We start from the raw sequence: 17,432 nt of genomic DNA, 5'->3' as shown, positions 1-17,432 counted from the left end.
CACGTGGGGTCTAGTTCGGTCCCTGGAAGAGAGATGGGATCTTGAGGGTCCAAAGTTTATAACGAGACAATTTTTATTTTAAACAATTTTAGGCTAAATCTTTCTGGATTTAGCCTAAAGATTCATATGCATAAAGAAAACCACTCATTTATTCATTCAGTTGCTTAACAAATACTGGTTGAGCACAGACTATGTGTTTGGCAGTTTCAAGGGTTAAGTCATCCTGGTGAATAAAACACAACTCCTTGCCCTCAGGGAGTTTACATGCTAGCAGGGAGGTTAGCTGTTCCATTATTTATTTATGAATAAATCCCCTATTTATAAATAAATAGAACCGGGATTGAACTCCAGCCCCCTGCACTGGGAGCGCAGAATGTTAGCCCCTGGACCACCAGGGATGTCCCTCTTTTCTGCTATAATAATCTGTATCTCTTAATATAGGATGTAGTGTAACCGCTTACATTTACTATTTTTGGTCTTTCCCTCCCTGCTAGGATGTAAGCTCCCTGAGGGCAGGGAATCATGCTTTACTCACCGGGATAACTTGGCCCATAAAACAGTGCCTGCTGCTGCTGCTAAGTCACTTCAGTCATGTCCAACTCTGTGCGACCCCATAGACGGCAGCCCACCAGGCTCCTCCGTCCCTGGGATTCTCCAGGCAAGAACACTGGAGTGGGTTGCCGTTTCCTTCTCCAATGCATGAAAGTGAAAAGTGAAAGTCAAGTCACCCAGTCCTGTCCGACTCTTAGCGACCCCATGGACTGCAGCCCACCAGGCTCCTCCATCCCTGGGATTTTCCAGGCAAGAGTACTGGAGTGGGGGCCATCGCCTTCTCCGTAAAACAGTGCCTAGCACATAGTATGTGCTCGACCGGTATTTGTTGAGTTAAGCAGGTGAATGAATAAATGAATGGTTTTCTTTATGCCTATTAACATTTAGGCTAAATCCAGAAAGATAATTTTGTTTTGCTAGAAACTTTTAAGTTGTTCCTCAAGATCTTATCTTTCTTCCACATAGTAGAATTTTCAGCTGGGATGAAAATTTTCACCAAGAAAAGAGACGAGACTACATTTCCAAGCCTGCTTTCTAAAGTTTGTGTGCTTAGTTGCTCAGCTGTGTCTGATTCTTTATGACCCCGTGGGCTGTAGCCTGCCAGACCCCTCTGTCTGTGGAATTTTCCAGGCCAAGAACACAGGAGTGGGTTGCCATCTCCTTCCGGACCCGGGATCGAGTCTATGTCTGCTGCGTTGGCAGGCCGTCTTCACCACTGTGCCACCTGGCAAGGCCCCCCTTTCTAGTCTAGCTGCGGTCCTGTGACTACATTCTGACCAGCAGGATGTGTAAAGAAACGGCAGGCGAGTGACTTTGCTGCCCTCTGTCCCTGTCCCTTCCTCAGTCTTGCTCTCTGGAACTTGGCTGCTACCATCTTGGGCCATGAGGTCAGTTGAATCTGCAAAGCAGAGGAGAGAGAGAAGCAGCTTGGGTCCAACGAGTTCATAGCAGCCCTAGACCACCTACCTAGCTTTCAGTGGAAAGAAAATAAACTTCTATCTTGTTAAAGACACTTATTTTCTTTAGGGCTTTCAGTATCCCTCTCAGCTGCAAGGATATAATACACTACTCTTCACTCGGAATAAGAATTAAGTTAGGCTCCTGTTTAACTTCAACGTGCAATTGGCAAGCTTTTCCCAAACACCCCCTCCAGCAGAGCAGTTCCCCACTGGTTGCTGTCTGTTACTGAGCCTCCCGTTTCTAACATTTCTGGAATCTGAGTCATGTATACTCCCTGTTATTACACATAATATGTTGTTATGATTTTAATCAAGGAAACATTTTTTCACTTGACATATTAGTCATGTTGCTTCTGGATGGTCAGAAACAGCCAAGAATGCTAGCTAGATTGCATCATTTCTGTCTGTTCTTTCCTCTGCAGGCTGGTTTAAAATCAGATCAGCCAGATCAAGGCAGATAGTGGGTCTCGCTTTCATTAGTTTCTGCATTTCATTTTTCAAATGGAATCGGTTTCCAAGACGGAGGAAGGAAATAAATACTGTTTGCTGGGCTTTGCTACTGAAGTGATGTAATTTACATAAGAGCAAAATTACAACCTAGCATCCTGAGTAGCAATTATAATGTTAAAAGAACAAGACAAAATTTTACTCTGAAACCCAGAGCAAAAATAAAGAGCGGGAAATGTTGGTAAACTTCGCACAAAATTTGAACATGAATTTAATCTCATTTGCCTAGGAGAGGGAAAAAAAAAACAACAGGCATTCTTTGGCCCTAAAATTGAACTAGAGGAAAACTCCCACAATGAATTCAATACTAAAAGCCCTAAAGTGGAGACGACGTATGGAAGGGACCCAAAAACTTATAAGAATGAGGTTGCAAATTAACTTTCTAAGCCTGATGATAGATATGATCCTCCCCTACACAAACGAGAAAGCTAATTAGAAATTCTCATTTCTTTATTAAAGACAATCCCTAGCTTTGTTCTCTGGGACACACTCAGTGGGGTTTTACAGCCCGGTCGTTTGTTCTAATGCCCACAAACCACGCTTTAATTGTAGGTTAAGTTATTAGTAAGGAAGGTGAACTTGCCCTTCACTCAGGACATAGTCACCGAAGCAAGTCTTGGATTGGAGAACCAGTTAAATGCCCATCATCATGGAATACGGCTTCCCAGGTGGCTCAGAGTTAAAGAATCGGCCCCTGCCGATGCAGGAGACGCAGGTTCGATCCCTGAGTCAGGAAGATCTCCTGGAGGAGTAAATGGTAACCCACTCCAGTATTCTTGCCGGGAATATTCCATGGACAGAGGAGCCTAGTGGGCTACAGTCCATGGGGTCACGGAGTCAGACACGACTGAACAACTGAGCGTGTACACATGCATGCACCAAAGTGGGATGTACTTCAGGAAACTCTGGCAAGGTCAGCTTCCCCAGAGTAAGGAGTGGGCTCAAGGGCACGGCCTGGTGGGATGTGTGCGTGCCATTCAACGATACCAAAGCACGCACCTTCCATCTGCCTGATGACATTAAGGAGAAAGCCTCTGTTTGGTGTTGATGGATCCTTGGCGGCTTTCCACACTCACTGATTTCCTGTTTAACAGAGAGACAGCAGGGCTTAGGCAATAACGTTGCAGTAGATGAGCGTGCCTAACTAAAATTTCATTTTTTAAAATTCACTTGCTCTGTTACCTTCTATTACGATAACTGATACTGAGTTTTCCATTCATGACAGTGATGGATAAAATCCCCTTTTAAAATAGACACAAGCAAAAAAACGAAGCATGAGTTAGACTGTTTTGTGCGTATTAAGTAAACTAGTGAATACACAGATTTGGCAAGAACTGGATGGTGCTGCCAGGATGATGAACGCTGGGAACCTGGACAGGAGGGCCTTTCTCCCTCTTTGTCTTCTGCATCCTTTTATTTATTTGTTTTTTTATTTGGCTGTGTGTGTCTCGGTTGTGGTGGCATGCGGGATCTCTCATTGTGGAACACAGGCTCCAGAGCACACAGGCTCAGCAGCCACAGCATGTGGGACCTTGGTTCCCCGACCAGGGATTGAACCCTCGTCCCCTGCCTTCCAAGGTGGATTTTTTACCCTCTGGACCACCAGGGAAGCCCCACCCTTTTCACATCCTTCAGGAGAGAACTCTGCATCATCCACACGTGACATCCTGCCATCTACCTTGAACGACAAAAAAAGGGAAGAGCGGTTTTTCCATTTTTAAATAACTGGAAAAAATATTTTAAGACCCATGAAAGCCATATGAAATGTAACCTTCAGAGTCCATAAATGAATGTTTATGGGCACACAGCCACATCTGTTGTTCATGCATTACAGTGGCTTCCTCAACATCAGGGCAGAATTGAGACGCACACAATGAAAAATAAGACATCCAACTATTGGCAAAGCTGGGTTTCGCACACCTGTTGGAGTTCACCCAAGGAGAACGAAATGACCCGCTTGGGCGTATACGATTATGAGTGCCTTATTTGAAAAGTTTTTTTTTGTTTTTGGCCATGCTGAGCCCATGTGGAATCATAGTTCCCCGACCAGGGATTGAACCACACCCCCTGCACTGGGGGCAGAGAGTCTTAACCACTGGACCACCAGGAAAGTCCTGAGAGTCTTTTTTTTTTTTTAAACGGCTTTGTGCTTTGCAGAATGCTTTTCCCATTTATGAGTCCATTTATCCACAGCTCCATCCAATGATCGAGGTAAACCATGTTGGCTGTGCTGCCTGGCTTTCAGGGAAGGAGTGCCCAGCATGAGCCACGCTGGGCTGCTGAGTGAATGAAATGATACATTAAGTATTTTATTTTTGTGCTGTTTATTTATTTCACTTATGAATATAGTCCGTGGTCATAGAAGAAAATGAGAAAACATAGAGAAGTAAATGGAAAAAAATCACCTGAAATCCTGCCACTCAGCAGTAGCAACTAATACCTTAATACACATGCATTTAAGTGTTTCTTTAAGCTGCAATCTGTGATGATGCAGAACAGAGTCATCAGAAAATGAGTCCTCTGTGAACACTGAGGAGCATGAATCTTTTTACCTTGAGCTTCTAGAGTGTATAAGCTCAACTCAAGATGCCTGTGGAGAAACACAAAGGGCAGATCCTTTTATGGTTTAGTTCAGCTAGATGCGAAGGTCTTTAATCATGTGCTGATAAACCTGCCTAGTTTTAACTTTAACATCACCTGGTTAGTGAAACATATGCTCACATGGAAAGAAAGCATTATGTTCACCTGCATTAATTAGTCATATGTCCCTCTCCTGTTTCTTTAGGTTGTACTTCTATTTGCATAATTAAAAGCTTACTTATAAGCTGGGAAAACAGGTTTGATTTAGTTTAGAAATGTGACAACTGGTCACTTAGAAAACATTCCTCTTGCTTTCAATAGGGAGTAATACTTGCCAAACTAGTAACATGAGTTAAATTAAAAAAAAAAAAAAATACACAATAAGTAAGTTTAAGTTGATTGTAATTGTGTAAGGGGAAGAAAATGCATTCTTAAAATAACAGAAGGTGGTGGAATGTAAGCATAATTTTAAATTTCTGTTGAAAGCTATATTGTCTTCAACAAACTTTGTATGAATAAGATATACAGAATTACCATTTTACAATAATAAATGACAAGATGTGGGATCAATAATGATAACGTTTTCTATCCTTTTTACTTAGAAAGCTAACAACATGGTCTATTGCATTTCACCCTCTATGAAACAATTCTGGGTTTTTTTGTGTTCATTTATAGTCTTTTTTCTTAAGTGTATATTTTTCTCAATTAGAATCATGGAATCCTGCAATTATGGTTCTGACTTTTTCTCTTAATGTTTTTCCATAATGTAAAAATAGCTTATACTCATTATAGAAAAACCAAAAAATACAGAAACCTATAAACTTATAATGAAGAAAATTAAAGTTACTCCATAATGCAGAGATAATTTATACCAACATTTTAGGACATATTTCTTTGTAATTATATATATATGTATGTATAAAAATGTTTTATATATATGTTTTGTATACACACACAAATACATTTTTCCATGTTTCTACAAAATATCTATCATATTGTATCAATTATTATAATGAGTTTCCGATATTGCTGCAAAGTCTTAATTCTCATTTGTACAGGCTAGGTGTGACTTTATTGAATAGTAAATGTGCCCAAGCTCGTTTCATTATTGCTCCATTATTGGACTCTGAGCTCTCCTTTAATTTGAGGGTAGACTATAAAAATATATATATAGCCTTCAAAAAATGTAAAGTCTGTAGAAGTGCTTATGCCAAGAAGAAAACTGTACATATTTGCAGGCAAGAACAGCTGACAACTGGGATTAAGTAGAGATAATAGACCTTGAGGATATAAGCTATTTGTTCCTGTTTGCTTTCTATTTAATAAAGTGTTGGGACTTACCTGGCAGTCCAGTGGCTGGGACTTGACCCTCAAATGCAGCGGGTGCAGAGGGCTGCCTCACATGCCTCAAGGCCAAAAACCCAAAACATGAGCAATGTTGTAACGAATCCAGTAAAGTCTTTACATACAGTCCACATCAAAAAAAAATAATAATACTTAATAAATACATGTTAATTCCCTATATCTTCCTCTGAGTCCCTCAGTGGACAAAAGATTTTTCTTTTCACTTCAAATAAAGACAAGATTCAGTATAATTTTGAACACTGACTTCAGATCTACTGGACATTTCAAATGATACATCATTGCTTTCATTGTTATTTATAATAATAGTTATTGAGTACCTAGCATAGATTTTCTATTTGTCACCTAATCCAGAGGTCAGCCAACTTTGTCTATGAAAGGACAGAGAGTCAATATTTTCGGTTTTGCAAGCCATGCGGTCTCTGTGGCAGCTACTCAACCTGCTGAGCGTAAAAGGCAGTGTGAAGCGGTGGGCATGGCTATGAGCCAGGAAGATGGTGTGGACACTGAAATTTGGATTTCATGTCATTTCCACATGTTACAAAATATTATTCTCCTTTTGATTTTTTTGTAGTCATTTAAAAATGTAAAAAGCATTCTTAGGTAACAGCTGTACCAAATGGACGCTGGAACATCCCTGGCCCATGGGCCAGTTTGTGCAGTCTGGCTCTAACCTAATCGTCTCCACAACCTAGGAATAGAAATTACTCCGCTCAGAAAGTTTAAATAACTTCCCCAAGGTTATGCAGCCAGAAAGTGACAGGGCCAGGATTTTTTTTTTTTTTTGCTGCACCAGGTCTTACTTGCAGCGTGTGGGATCTAATTCCCTCACCAGGGATTGAACCCAGGCCCCTGCATTGGAGGCTCAGAGCCTTAGCCACTGGACTACCAGCGAAGTCCCACGGTCAGGATTTACATCCAGCTTGCTTATGGCAAAGCTCTCACGCCTCTTCAGACCAGGTGGTTAGAATCAATCGTGCGGCCTCTGTAAACCTCAGTCTTCTCATCTATAAAATGGGAATCATGAAAAAGTATCTTTACATCACAGTGCAATGAGAATTTGGTGTAATAAAGCTTATTCTTTGCAGTACTAACAGGAGGGGCAAAAAAGTAACCAACCCAAGTATTACTTTGTCTTTTGATGACTTCTATACAGAGAGGTAATGACTGACAACAGAGTCTGGAGCAGAACTGTTTGGGTTCAGATCCTTTTCCCTACCAAGATCTTAAGCAGTGTATGTAAAATCTCATGCCTTGGTTTCTTATCTGTAAAGTGGATGCTAACTAGAGCACCCACCTCACAGGTCATGAAGAGATTACATGAGTAAGTGCAGGTGAAGAGCTTGGGGGGTCTGGCACAATCAATTTGAGCTCAGTTAGGAGAAGGCAATGGCACCCCACTCCAGTACTCTTGCCTGGAAAATCCCATGGACGGAAGAGCCTGGTAGGCTGCAGTCTACGGGGTCGCTCAGAGTCGGACACAACTGAGTGACTTCACTTTCACTTTTCACTTTCATGCATTGGAGAAGGAAATGGCAACCCACTCCAGTGTTCTTGCCTGGAGAATCCCAGGGACGGGGGAGCCTGGTGGGCTGCCGTCTATGGGGCTGCACAGAGTTGGACACAACTGAAGCAACTAAGCAGTAGCAGCAGCAGAGCTAGGTTACCTGGTCCCAAATTCCCACACTTGTAACTTGCTAGCTCTGTGACCTGTTGATACGCCTCTGTCTGCCTCAGTTTTCTCATCTGTAAAGTGGGAACGATTGTAGCACCTTATCTCACCGACTTGTTGGGGATTCAATAAGCTCATGTTTGTGAAGTGCTTAGGGTCCCCTCGAGATATCACAGTGATCTTAGTGATGACTCAGGAAAGAGAAAGATGCAGGAGACACCTGGAGGCACTGAGTTTCTGAAGTCACAGACTGAGACAAGCGCGAGCCAGCACGTGATGGCGGTAGAGGTGGAAGCAGCGTGGAGGCTGGCCCCTACCCCGGCATCATGGGCGTCAGTCGAGCCCACTTTGCAGAAGGCATTTGGCTCTATCTGGGCTCAAACAACTACTAATTCCTCCATCTCTGCCCCTCCTTCCCGTGCTCCCCAAGGAGTCCTCTGGGACCGGAATGCAAACTGCATAAGTCGAATACCTTCAGCTGCTGGAACTGGTGCTGCATCCTTTCTTGCGCCCGTTCGAACATGCCCTCAGCCACCTGCCGGTCCACCCCTCTTCTGAGGACATCTTTCATTCTTTCACATGCTTTTTTGCCTGTGATCTGTGCGGCCTCTGGCAAAAATGACAGCCACAGTAACACCTCAGCAAGGACTTGCTTAGATATCCTTAGCATCAGAAATAAAGACAAGCAAACCAACTATACATACATACACATATGCATATACATGCAGACACACATACAGACACACCTGGGGCTTCCCAGGTGGCACAGTGGTTAAAAAATCTGCCTGCAATGCAGGAGAGTCAAGAGACATGGGTTCAGTCCCTGGGTGAGGAAGATCCCCAGGAGTAGGAAACAGCAACCCACTCCAGTCTTCTTGCCTGAGAAACTCCATGGACAGAGGAGCCTGGCGGACTATAATCCATAGGGTCACAAAGACTCAGACACGACTGAGCACACGTATACACAGCTACATAACCATACGTATTTGTATATATATAGTCACATATGTAGCACCATTTTATACACTGTGGAAATAGAATAACATAATACAAAAAAATCAATATTTGATCATTTTCATGTAGAAAACCTAAGGAGTAAGCAGAAGGTTACGAAATTCCAAACTCCACCACCCACCCCAGAACAAAATCAATGGGACCAACAAGCCAAGAAAAAGTTGACAAGTGAGTTTACAGATACTTAAAATAAGAACAAGAATTCAATAAATGGCTTTTATAGTTTAATTAGCTGCGATGCAACGCAGAGAGAAGCAAGATGTCTAGATGAAGGGTGGATGGAAAGAAGTGGAAACAGATAAAAGCGGTTCATGACTGACCTTTCCCCACCCGTTTGCAATTGTTGGGTTTTAACTTGCAGACCAAGAGTGTTATGGGGGCTTAGGACATAGAAGGACAAATGCTTTAAGGAGGGAACAGCAGACAGGACGCTAAAGGAGCTGGCAGACCCCGGAGGAGGCAGAAACATTGCCCTTGGGGCCCCCACCTTCATAACAGGGCTTCAGGTCGTTCTGAACAGACGTGGTGAGAGACTCATAGATCTTCCTCCTCTTTCTGAGGATGTGTTCCTCCAGGCCTCCCAGGATGGCACTTATCTGAGAATCCACATCAACAAAAGGCTATTTGTGACAGTCCCTTGACAGAAGCAAGGCAGGGGTTTCCGAGGGCTGTACCATTTCCCCTGCCCGGGTTCCTGTTGGCTGTTCCCATCTCCGCTACCAGGCTGTGAGCTCCTCCCTCACAGGCAGGAACCTTGTCTTGTCTTTTTTTTTTTTTGGCCATGCTTTGTAGCATATGAGCTCTTAGTTCCCCAACCAGGGATGGAACCCAGGCCACCTGCATTGGGAGCACGGAGTCTTAACCACTGGACTACCAGGGAAGTTCCAAAACTTTGTCTTAAGCATCTTTACATCCCAAAACGCTTCCCGTAGTGTCTGGTGCCTCAGACAACTCAGTAAGTATTTGCAGAGTTGGACTCAGGGGCACGCATGGTTATGGGATGGGGCATCTGTGGGAAGGGTAAGGGGGCACAGGTGATTCTTGTGTAATTTGGGCTGGGCCTGTGCTGTGGGCCTGTGCATAGTCAGGTCTTCCAAAATTCTTACACTGAAATCTTAAACCCCAATGTGATGGCTCAGATGGTAAAGAATCTGCCTGCAGTAGAAGAGACCTGGTTCAGTCCCTGGGTCGGAAAGATCCCCTGGAGAAGGAAATGACAACCCACTCCAGTATTCTTGCCTGGGGAATCCCATGGGCAGAGGGGCCTAGCGGTCTAGAGTCCATGGGTTGCAAAGAGTCAGACACAACTGAGCACAAATGCGGTGTGATGGCTTTAGGAGGTAGGGCCTTTGGGAGGCTTTTAGGACTCAAGATGGAGCCCTCTCAGTTGGGATGATGCCCTTTATAGAAGAGACCCTAGAGGGCTTCTGTGCCCTTCTGCCACGTAAGCACACAGCAAAAAGACAGCCACCCCTAAACCAGCAAGTGGGCCCAAGCAGACACCAAATCTGCCTGCACCTTGATCCTGTACTTCTGGCCTCCAGAATACTGAGAAATGTCTGTTGTTTGTAAGCTTCCCAGTCTATGGTATTTTGTTATAGCAGCCCAAATAGACTAAGACAGCCCAGACTAAGAAAATGAGTCCCACATAAGAGTCTTGAGGATTCAAAACTAAAAAGTAATCTGCAAAAAAAATGACATTTCTTTAAACTTCACTGCCGTGGATGGTATTTCATGATATTGGCAAAAATGAAGTCAGTGAGTCTGTTAAAAGTGGATTCAAATGTTTATATAGCTAAAGACTCTTCGAAGATACTTCCTGGGAACTGAGTCTGTATGACAATCTCAGCACTTATTATTGGCTGCTTTTCAGGGGAACAAAGCTTACTGCCTCCAGGATCACTTCTCTCTCCTCCATCCTGCTATGTTCTGGATCTCATAGCATCTGTTACTAGGCCTACCCAGAGCCTAGACACTCCAAGGGAACAAGTAGGGAAAAACAGGCAACCTCCAAAATCGTGCTGGGAAGAAAACCACTACCTAAACTCATCGCCCTCTTCACTTTATAAGGATCTTACCTCCTGGATCAGGAAAGTATTTTTATAGCTGTCATATTTCCAGCCATTTCTTATCCCAATTTCAGTCATCTTCTCCTGCAGAGAGAGCTTAAAAGCATCTATGTGGGGGATCAGAGCTGAACCATCAGTGGTCTTCCCAGACCTGAGGAAAGCAAAGTAAAATGTTAAGAGATAGCAGCAGCTATTGTGGGATTAAAACAAAGAATTAACTAGCTGGTATTCTTTTACTCATTTTTAAGAGAAGGGGGATGAGATCATTAGTTATAAAATTTCTATAATGTTCCAAGCACTGTGCTGTGCTAGGCCCTTGATATAAAACCTATGAAGTCAGTGCAATGACACCCATTTTATGGATGAGGAAATTGAAGTTTGGAAATGGTTGCTAGAATGTGTTCAAAGTCACATGGCTAGTGAGTAGCAGGGTCAGGCCTTAGACACTGATCTGTTTGACCTCAAAACTCAGAGTCCTTCTGCTACTCAAATGTTCCCACTTGAAAGGGTGGGATGAACTACACCTTAAAAGATGGGCAAGGTTTGCTGTTGTTTAGTCACTGAGTCATGTCTGACTCTTAGTCACACCATGGACTGAAGCCTGCCAAGCTCCTCTGTCCATGGAATTCTCCAGGCAAAAATAGTGGAGTGGGTTGCCATTTCCTCCATGGGATCTTCCTGACCCAAGGATTGAGCCCAATGTCTCCTGCATTGCAGGCGATTCTGCAGATTCTTTACCACTGAGCCACCAGGAAGCCTGTGTAAGGTTTAGGGAGGTGAAAAGGAGGAGGCAGCATTCTCCCCAGGGATGACATAGTGAACTAAGTTTCAGGACATCCCAGTGGTATGAGGTGAGCAGGTGAGCAGAGAAGAGGGCAGAGGCTTGAAGTCCTAGATCTCTACCTGTGCATCAAGTGGCTGGGGAAAGCTGTGTGATTCCTCCCAATGGCAGTGTGTTCACTTGCAAAAAGACCAGAGCCACTTCAGAGGGTTCTTGGGAGGATATGATAACATGATGCATGCAAAGTGCTTAGCATAGTTCCTGGCATGTCTCAGTAACTCTCTGCTGCCCTCAGATTGGTAAAGTGCCGGGGGGGAGGCGGGGGGGCAGGGAGGGGTGGGAAAGGCCAATTGGAGGCAGGTGGAATGTCTTGAAGTCTATTCCAAGGAATTTGGAGTTTACCCTACAGACATGTAAACAGGATGAGTGGGCATAGGTGGAATGGCATGATGAAAAACAAATTTAAAGGAAGGTTGGGGGGCAGGGAGCATTGAGCAAAAGTTGAATGGTTCAAATAGGTGGCGGGCCAGGTGAAGGATGGAGACTGAAGACAGGTGAGGAATAGAAGACTCTGTTTCTGTGGAAGGAGGTTTTGGAGGCCAAGGAAGAAGGGAAGGAGCAGGCGCTGTGAAGGCTCAGGCCCTAAACCCCATGCCATGTGTCAAAGAACAAGCAGAGTCATCCTGAGCCATTTTTCCTTTTCTCACTCAGGGAAATTTATGAAGACTGTGTGTTTCCTTAAGTCCACACTCTCCAACCAAAATACCCTATCCTGGGCCCAGGTCCATAAGAAAATGGATCCCCTGCTGCCTGTAGGAGATATTTGAAAAATAACAGGAATTATAACATTAGTCTCAAAGTAGTATCTCCAGCTGCACTCCGGGTCACCACCGGAAAATTTTAAGTAAACCCAACCAAGAAGGCTTTTGTGTTTTGCCAAAGACTGAGTTTTCCTCCTCAAGTTGCTAGCTACTCTGGACCCTTCCAGATCCCAAGAACAAATTCTTGAAGATGAGACTCTGGCCCAGGCATTCTTAGGATGTTTGTTCAGAGAGGAGCCAAATGGATTCCTTTACCTAAAAATGCGCCCAAAAATGGGATCAATCTGTTCGTAGATGGGCTGTGTGATGGCTTCATTCAGATCAATTCTCGCAAGAGTCCTGGAGGCATAGATGCCATTTTTCAGGCAAACCGCTTTCAGAGTCTGGTGAAAGCCCTGGTTTCCTCTACTCCTCTGGATAAACAGTAAGATAACAGAGTTAGTGGGTACCTAGAATTCATGGAATCAGACGTACCCTGCCTCGTGTGTGTGTGTGCACGTGCATGCTCAGTCAGTCAGACATGTCCGACTCTTTGTGACCCCATGGACTGTAGCCCACCAGGCTGCTCTGTCCAGGGGATTCTCTAGACACGAATACTGGAGTGGGTAGGTATTTTGTCTTCCAAGGGATCTTCACAACAGAGGGATCAAACGCACATTCCTGCATCTCCTGCTTTGCGGTTGGATTCTTTACTACTGAGGCACCGGGGAAGCTCATTCAATTAGTCTAAATTTTAGTAAAATGAAATTATCAATAATACTTGAGTACTAGTTTAGGATCTATTGGGGATGTTTTAGTCTAGATCCCAAACACTGTAAGCAAGAATTACTGGGAAGAGTAGAGACATGATCTTCCAATTAAGCTAGTCATTATTAAGCTACACAAGAGGATAGCAGTCACCCCTCTGGTCAGCAGGAGCTTCCACTCTGAGCTCCCAAAGCATCCTCTACTGTCTCTGCTCACATACAGCAGCTTCGCATTTGTCTCTTTACTCATCAGGCTGCGGCGATGGATCATCAGCTGGTTGAGATTAAGCCCAGCGTCTCATCCATCATGACGTCCTCACCGTCTGGTCCTGGCATATGTCATGCTTGGTAAACATGTGTTAAATGAGCAGTTCTTAAATACAAATGTGCTCTGATTCCACTGCAAGTATGTTTCAGATTTTCCAAGCACAGCCCAGAGTTTTATATTTTTTATTAAATATTTGATAAAATGTGATTTGATGTGTATATCTTTGTCATATTTTTTCCCAGAAACATAAATTCACAAATGAGAAGAGAAAAATTATTATGAAGCTAGAGCTTTTAGAGTCAACAGATTTTAGCCGCATGGTGATTCTCAGTAGAAGAATAAGAGAATATAAAATATGTTAGCACTGACCAGAATGTCAGTAGAGGGCCTTGTGATCGTCGTTGTAGTTATTTAGTTGCTCAGTTGTGTCTGACTCTTTGCAACCCCATGGACTGTAGCCCTCCAGGCGCCTCAGTCCATGGGGATTTCCCAGGCAAGAACACTGGAGTGGGTTGCCATTTCCTCCTCCAGGGGATCTTCCCGACCCAGGGATTGAACCCAGGTCTCCTGCATTGCAGGCAGATTCTTTTACCATCTGAGCCACCAGGGAAGCACTTGTGATCATTAATCAGTGATGTATGTTTTAGGAGAATATATTTTAAGTTAATGGCTGTTGTAGCATGGTACAACTGGCAGCATACTATATCTACCCACATCTATCTATCCTGTCTAGCTATCTGTATTTTAATATTCTGCCATTTCTCCTAATATTATAAAATGAGCATTTCCTGAATTCATTGCAAATACTTCCAAAAAATATTTTAACAACCACATAATATCATATGGATGCATCATAATGCACTTAACCATTCTCTTATCACTAGACATTTAGGTTATTTTACTATATCATATAACGTTATGATGTTAGTATATACATATCTGCCCAAATGTCTGATCACAAAGGCAAGTTGCTTATCCAATAGGAACTGCCCAGGTGTGTCTGTAGTCCAGAGAAAGAAGCCATTGAAGGGCTAAGGAGAGAGGGGATAGTTCCTAGGATAGAGCCCTAGTGACAGCTGAAGATACCTGATGCTGCTCCTTCCTCCCCAGGTACGTCATCTCAGAGGACTGGTCCCCACTTCCTGCCTTCACTTGCTCAGCACCCACTTACTCATTCACTGTTTTGATCTGGGATCTTCTACCATCCTATGGAAACAGTTCTCCCTAGGGTCACTTAGTTACCTATTGCTATGAAACCAGTTACCCCAAACTTCATGGCTTAAACAACAATACACATTTCTTATCTCCCATCCCTTGTTGTTCAGTTGCTAAGTCATGTCTGATTCTGCAACCCCATGGACTGCAGCACACCAGACTCCTGTATCCTCCACTATCTCCCAGAGTTCACTCAAATTCATGTCTGTTGAGTCGGTGATGCTATCTAACCATCTCCTCCTCCTAGCCATCCCTTAGAAACCACGCATAACTAATTAAAAGATAAAACAACAATTTGTACGCCAAGTGAGAGATTACAGGATGCTTTCTTATTGTGTATCTAATTGATACTTACATCAACCCTGTGAAATAGACTAGACAAGTATTTATCATCCCCATTTTATAGAAGAAAAATCCAACAGGCTTAAGTGGGTTTAGGGCCTCACCCAGGCCTACAGAAAGGGTGTTTGGTGGGGCTGGCATTCAAAGCAAGACCCTCAGATCCTAAGTCCCCCTAACCATGTACCTTTCCCTGCGTCCTTGCAATGCATAGTCAAACAGTTACTCAATATGCTTTCCTGTGTGCAATTTTCACTCTCTCCCAATCTCTTCTAGCTCTTTATTTCTCTGGAAAGCAATGGGATAGTAGAAAAGTAGGCAAGGGATCAGACAGACCTCACCAAATATCATGGTTTTTCCCTTTAGGGGGTCACTCACCACCAGGCACGCCCCAAGGATGCGTCGGTAGGAACTCCTGGCGTTCCAGATCCCTTCTTGCAGGGGCCGCGCTATGTGGGCGAAACACTGGTCAATGGCCTTCTCCAGCAACTGTATCTTCTCTTCCACAAATCTCCGCAGGCCACTCATGTGCAAGTATTCATTCTAGGGACAAGGACCATCAGGAGCATGAGGTTATGCCCTCCCTATAGGCATCGGCTTTTCCAGGTCTGCTTCCTCTGAGCCTGTGCAGATTGAGCTTGAGCTAATCACCCACAGTGGACTTCGCCCCATCGCCCAGTAAAGCATCCTCCAGTCCACAGATCTCCTTAAGTTTTGTGGGATTGGCACACGTATGTGCTTAGTCTCTAAGTTGTGTCTGACTCTTTGCAACCCCATGGACTGTCTCCTGCCAGGCTCTTCTGTCCTTGGGATTTCCAAGGCAAGAATACTGGAGTGAGTTGCCATTTCCTTCTCTAGGAGCTCTTCCTAACCCAATGGTCAAACCTTAATCTTCTACACTGGCAGCAGATTCTTTACCATCTGAGCCACCAGGGAAGCCACTTGTGAGATTGGAGAACAGAACAAATATATGCCTCCTACAACTTATTTTAGTGGTATAATCCATTAGGCTATTGGAAAGAGTAAATATTTTTAAAAATCCAGCCATTATTAAAAGAGATTTTTTCCAATGACATCTGATTTGACAGATATTTAATGAACTTGGTGCAGTTTGGGAGGATAGGATTTCTCAAATTTGTGTGAGAAAAAATGTGCATAGAACTCACTGGGCAAGTTGGTTCAAACCCGAGCACCTGGGATTCTATGCTTCTATCAAGTCCCAGGCTAACAGTGACCTTCTGGAATAAATAACAGAGCTATAGGACCACTAAAATAAAGACTTGGTTCCTGCTTCAAAGGAGAACAGCCTAATCAGGGAAGAAATGTCAATTCAGATATACAAGGGAGTGACCACCAGAGGCTGTCTTGACCTCTAGGTTCCAAACTGGGAACTTTGTAGTGTCTGCCCCTGTATGAGAACCCTGGAGACCATGCAGTGTCCACCTGCAGTGGAAAGAAGCCACACTCCTTAGCTCAGCACTTAAGGCCCTTCTTGGCCAGAACTCAACCAATTTCTCCAGCATCGCCAGCTCTCTCTTTGCCCAAAAGGTCCTCCCGTGTAGCTGCCCATGAACTTGCTGCCGTTCCCCAAATATGCCATCCTTCTGGCTGTGCACAGGCTCTGCCCACGTTCTTGTCCTCCCAGAAAAAGTTCAAAAGGCACTTCTCATGTCATGCTGTCCCTGACTCCCCAGCAGAGTTGGGGTGAGCAGAGTTGGGGTGCCCTTGCCTGGGCTCCCGTTGCACTTGGCACACCCCTGCTGTGCTGTATCTCCCTCAGGCCACGTGTCTCCCTGCTCTGGGCCAGGACCCTGCTGAGGAGACAGACTGTTATTCGTGCTTGTTTACTCCAGGCATGGCACGGGGAGTGCAGTCCATATACGTTTATGGAATGAGTGAGTGGCATGGAGAAATGGCTGGATAGCATAGGATTTTAAATTCTATTCCAAACCGGATGACAGAAACAGCTCTTGCATTGAGGTGAGAGTTTCCATGGATGACTTATCATCCCTGAATCCTCAAGGGCATTGTCTGTGAACTAAGTGGAATGGAGCTGAATGATCCTGAAAATAGCCTCAAACTTCTACATTCTGAGTCTCAGAATAGATGAGTTTCAGAACTCTATGGAAACTATTCCATTTCAGGCATGCCCTGGGAAGTTTCAGAGTTTTCACTAGTTAGAATTCTATGCTGTAGCTCACCAGGCTCCTCTGTCCATGGAATTCTCCAGGTAAGAATACTGGAGTGGGTTGCGATTCCCTTCTCCAGGTGATCTTCCTGACCTAGGGATCGAACTCTGGTCTCCTGTGTTACAGACAGATTCTTTACCACCTGAGCCACGAGGGAAGCCCCAGAATTCTATAAGCAGGACTTTTTTCTCAGAGTGCTTGCTGGGTTCTTTGAAATTTGTGGTGTCGATGGTAAGCAAAATGAAAGAAGAAAGAAGTCATGAAAGGGAATGCCTCAGGCAAGATTCTCACAATGGCTCACTCTCAACGAATCTTTATTGAAGAAGGAAAGAATGATAAGAAGCAGAAGGGCTGGGAA

At 44.1% G+C, this 17,432-nt stretch overlaps 1 protein-coding gene across 1 annotated transcript in view; it reads right to left on the bottom strand.

Annotated features, from left to right (window-relative positions):
* Positions 1 to 7,584: 7,584 nt before the first annotated feature.
* The window catches only part of NUGGC (nuclear GTPase, germinal center associated), a 45,479-nt gene continuing 35,631 nt past the window's right edge, over positions 7,585 to 17,432 (bottom strand). Inside the window, exons 15-19 of the mRNA XM_010840295.1 lie at positions 15,264 to 15,428; positions 12,573 to 12,730; positions 10,725 to 10,866; positions 9,134 to 9,242; positions 7,585 to 8,241 (exon numbers count right to left, since the gene is read on the bottom strand). Coding sequence (XP_010838597.1) covers positions 8,021 to 8,241; positions 9,134 to 9,242; positions 10,725 to 10,866; positions 12,573 to 12,730; positions 15,264 to 15,428 — 795 coding nt within the window. The 3' untranslated portion in view covers positions 7,585 to 8,020. The remainder of the gene's footprint in view (positions 8,242 to 9,133; positions 9,243 to 10,724; positions 10,867 to 12,572; positions 12,731 to 15,263; positions 15,429 to 17,432) is intronic.

This window comes from Bison bison, unplaced genomic scaffold, assembly GCF_000754665.1.
Source record: "Bison bison bison isolate TAMUID 2011002044 unplaced genomic scaffold, Bison_UMD1.0 scf7180017864143, whole genome shotgun sequence".
NCBI lineage: Eukaryota > Metazoa > Chordata > Mammalia > Artiodactyla > Bovidae > Bison > Bison bison.
This window is presented reverse-complemented; position numbering and strand designations above follow the sequence as displayed.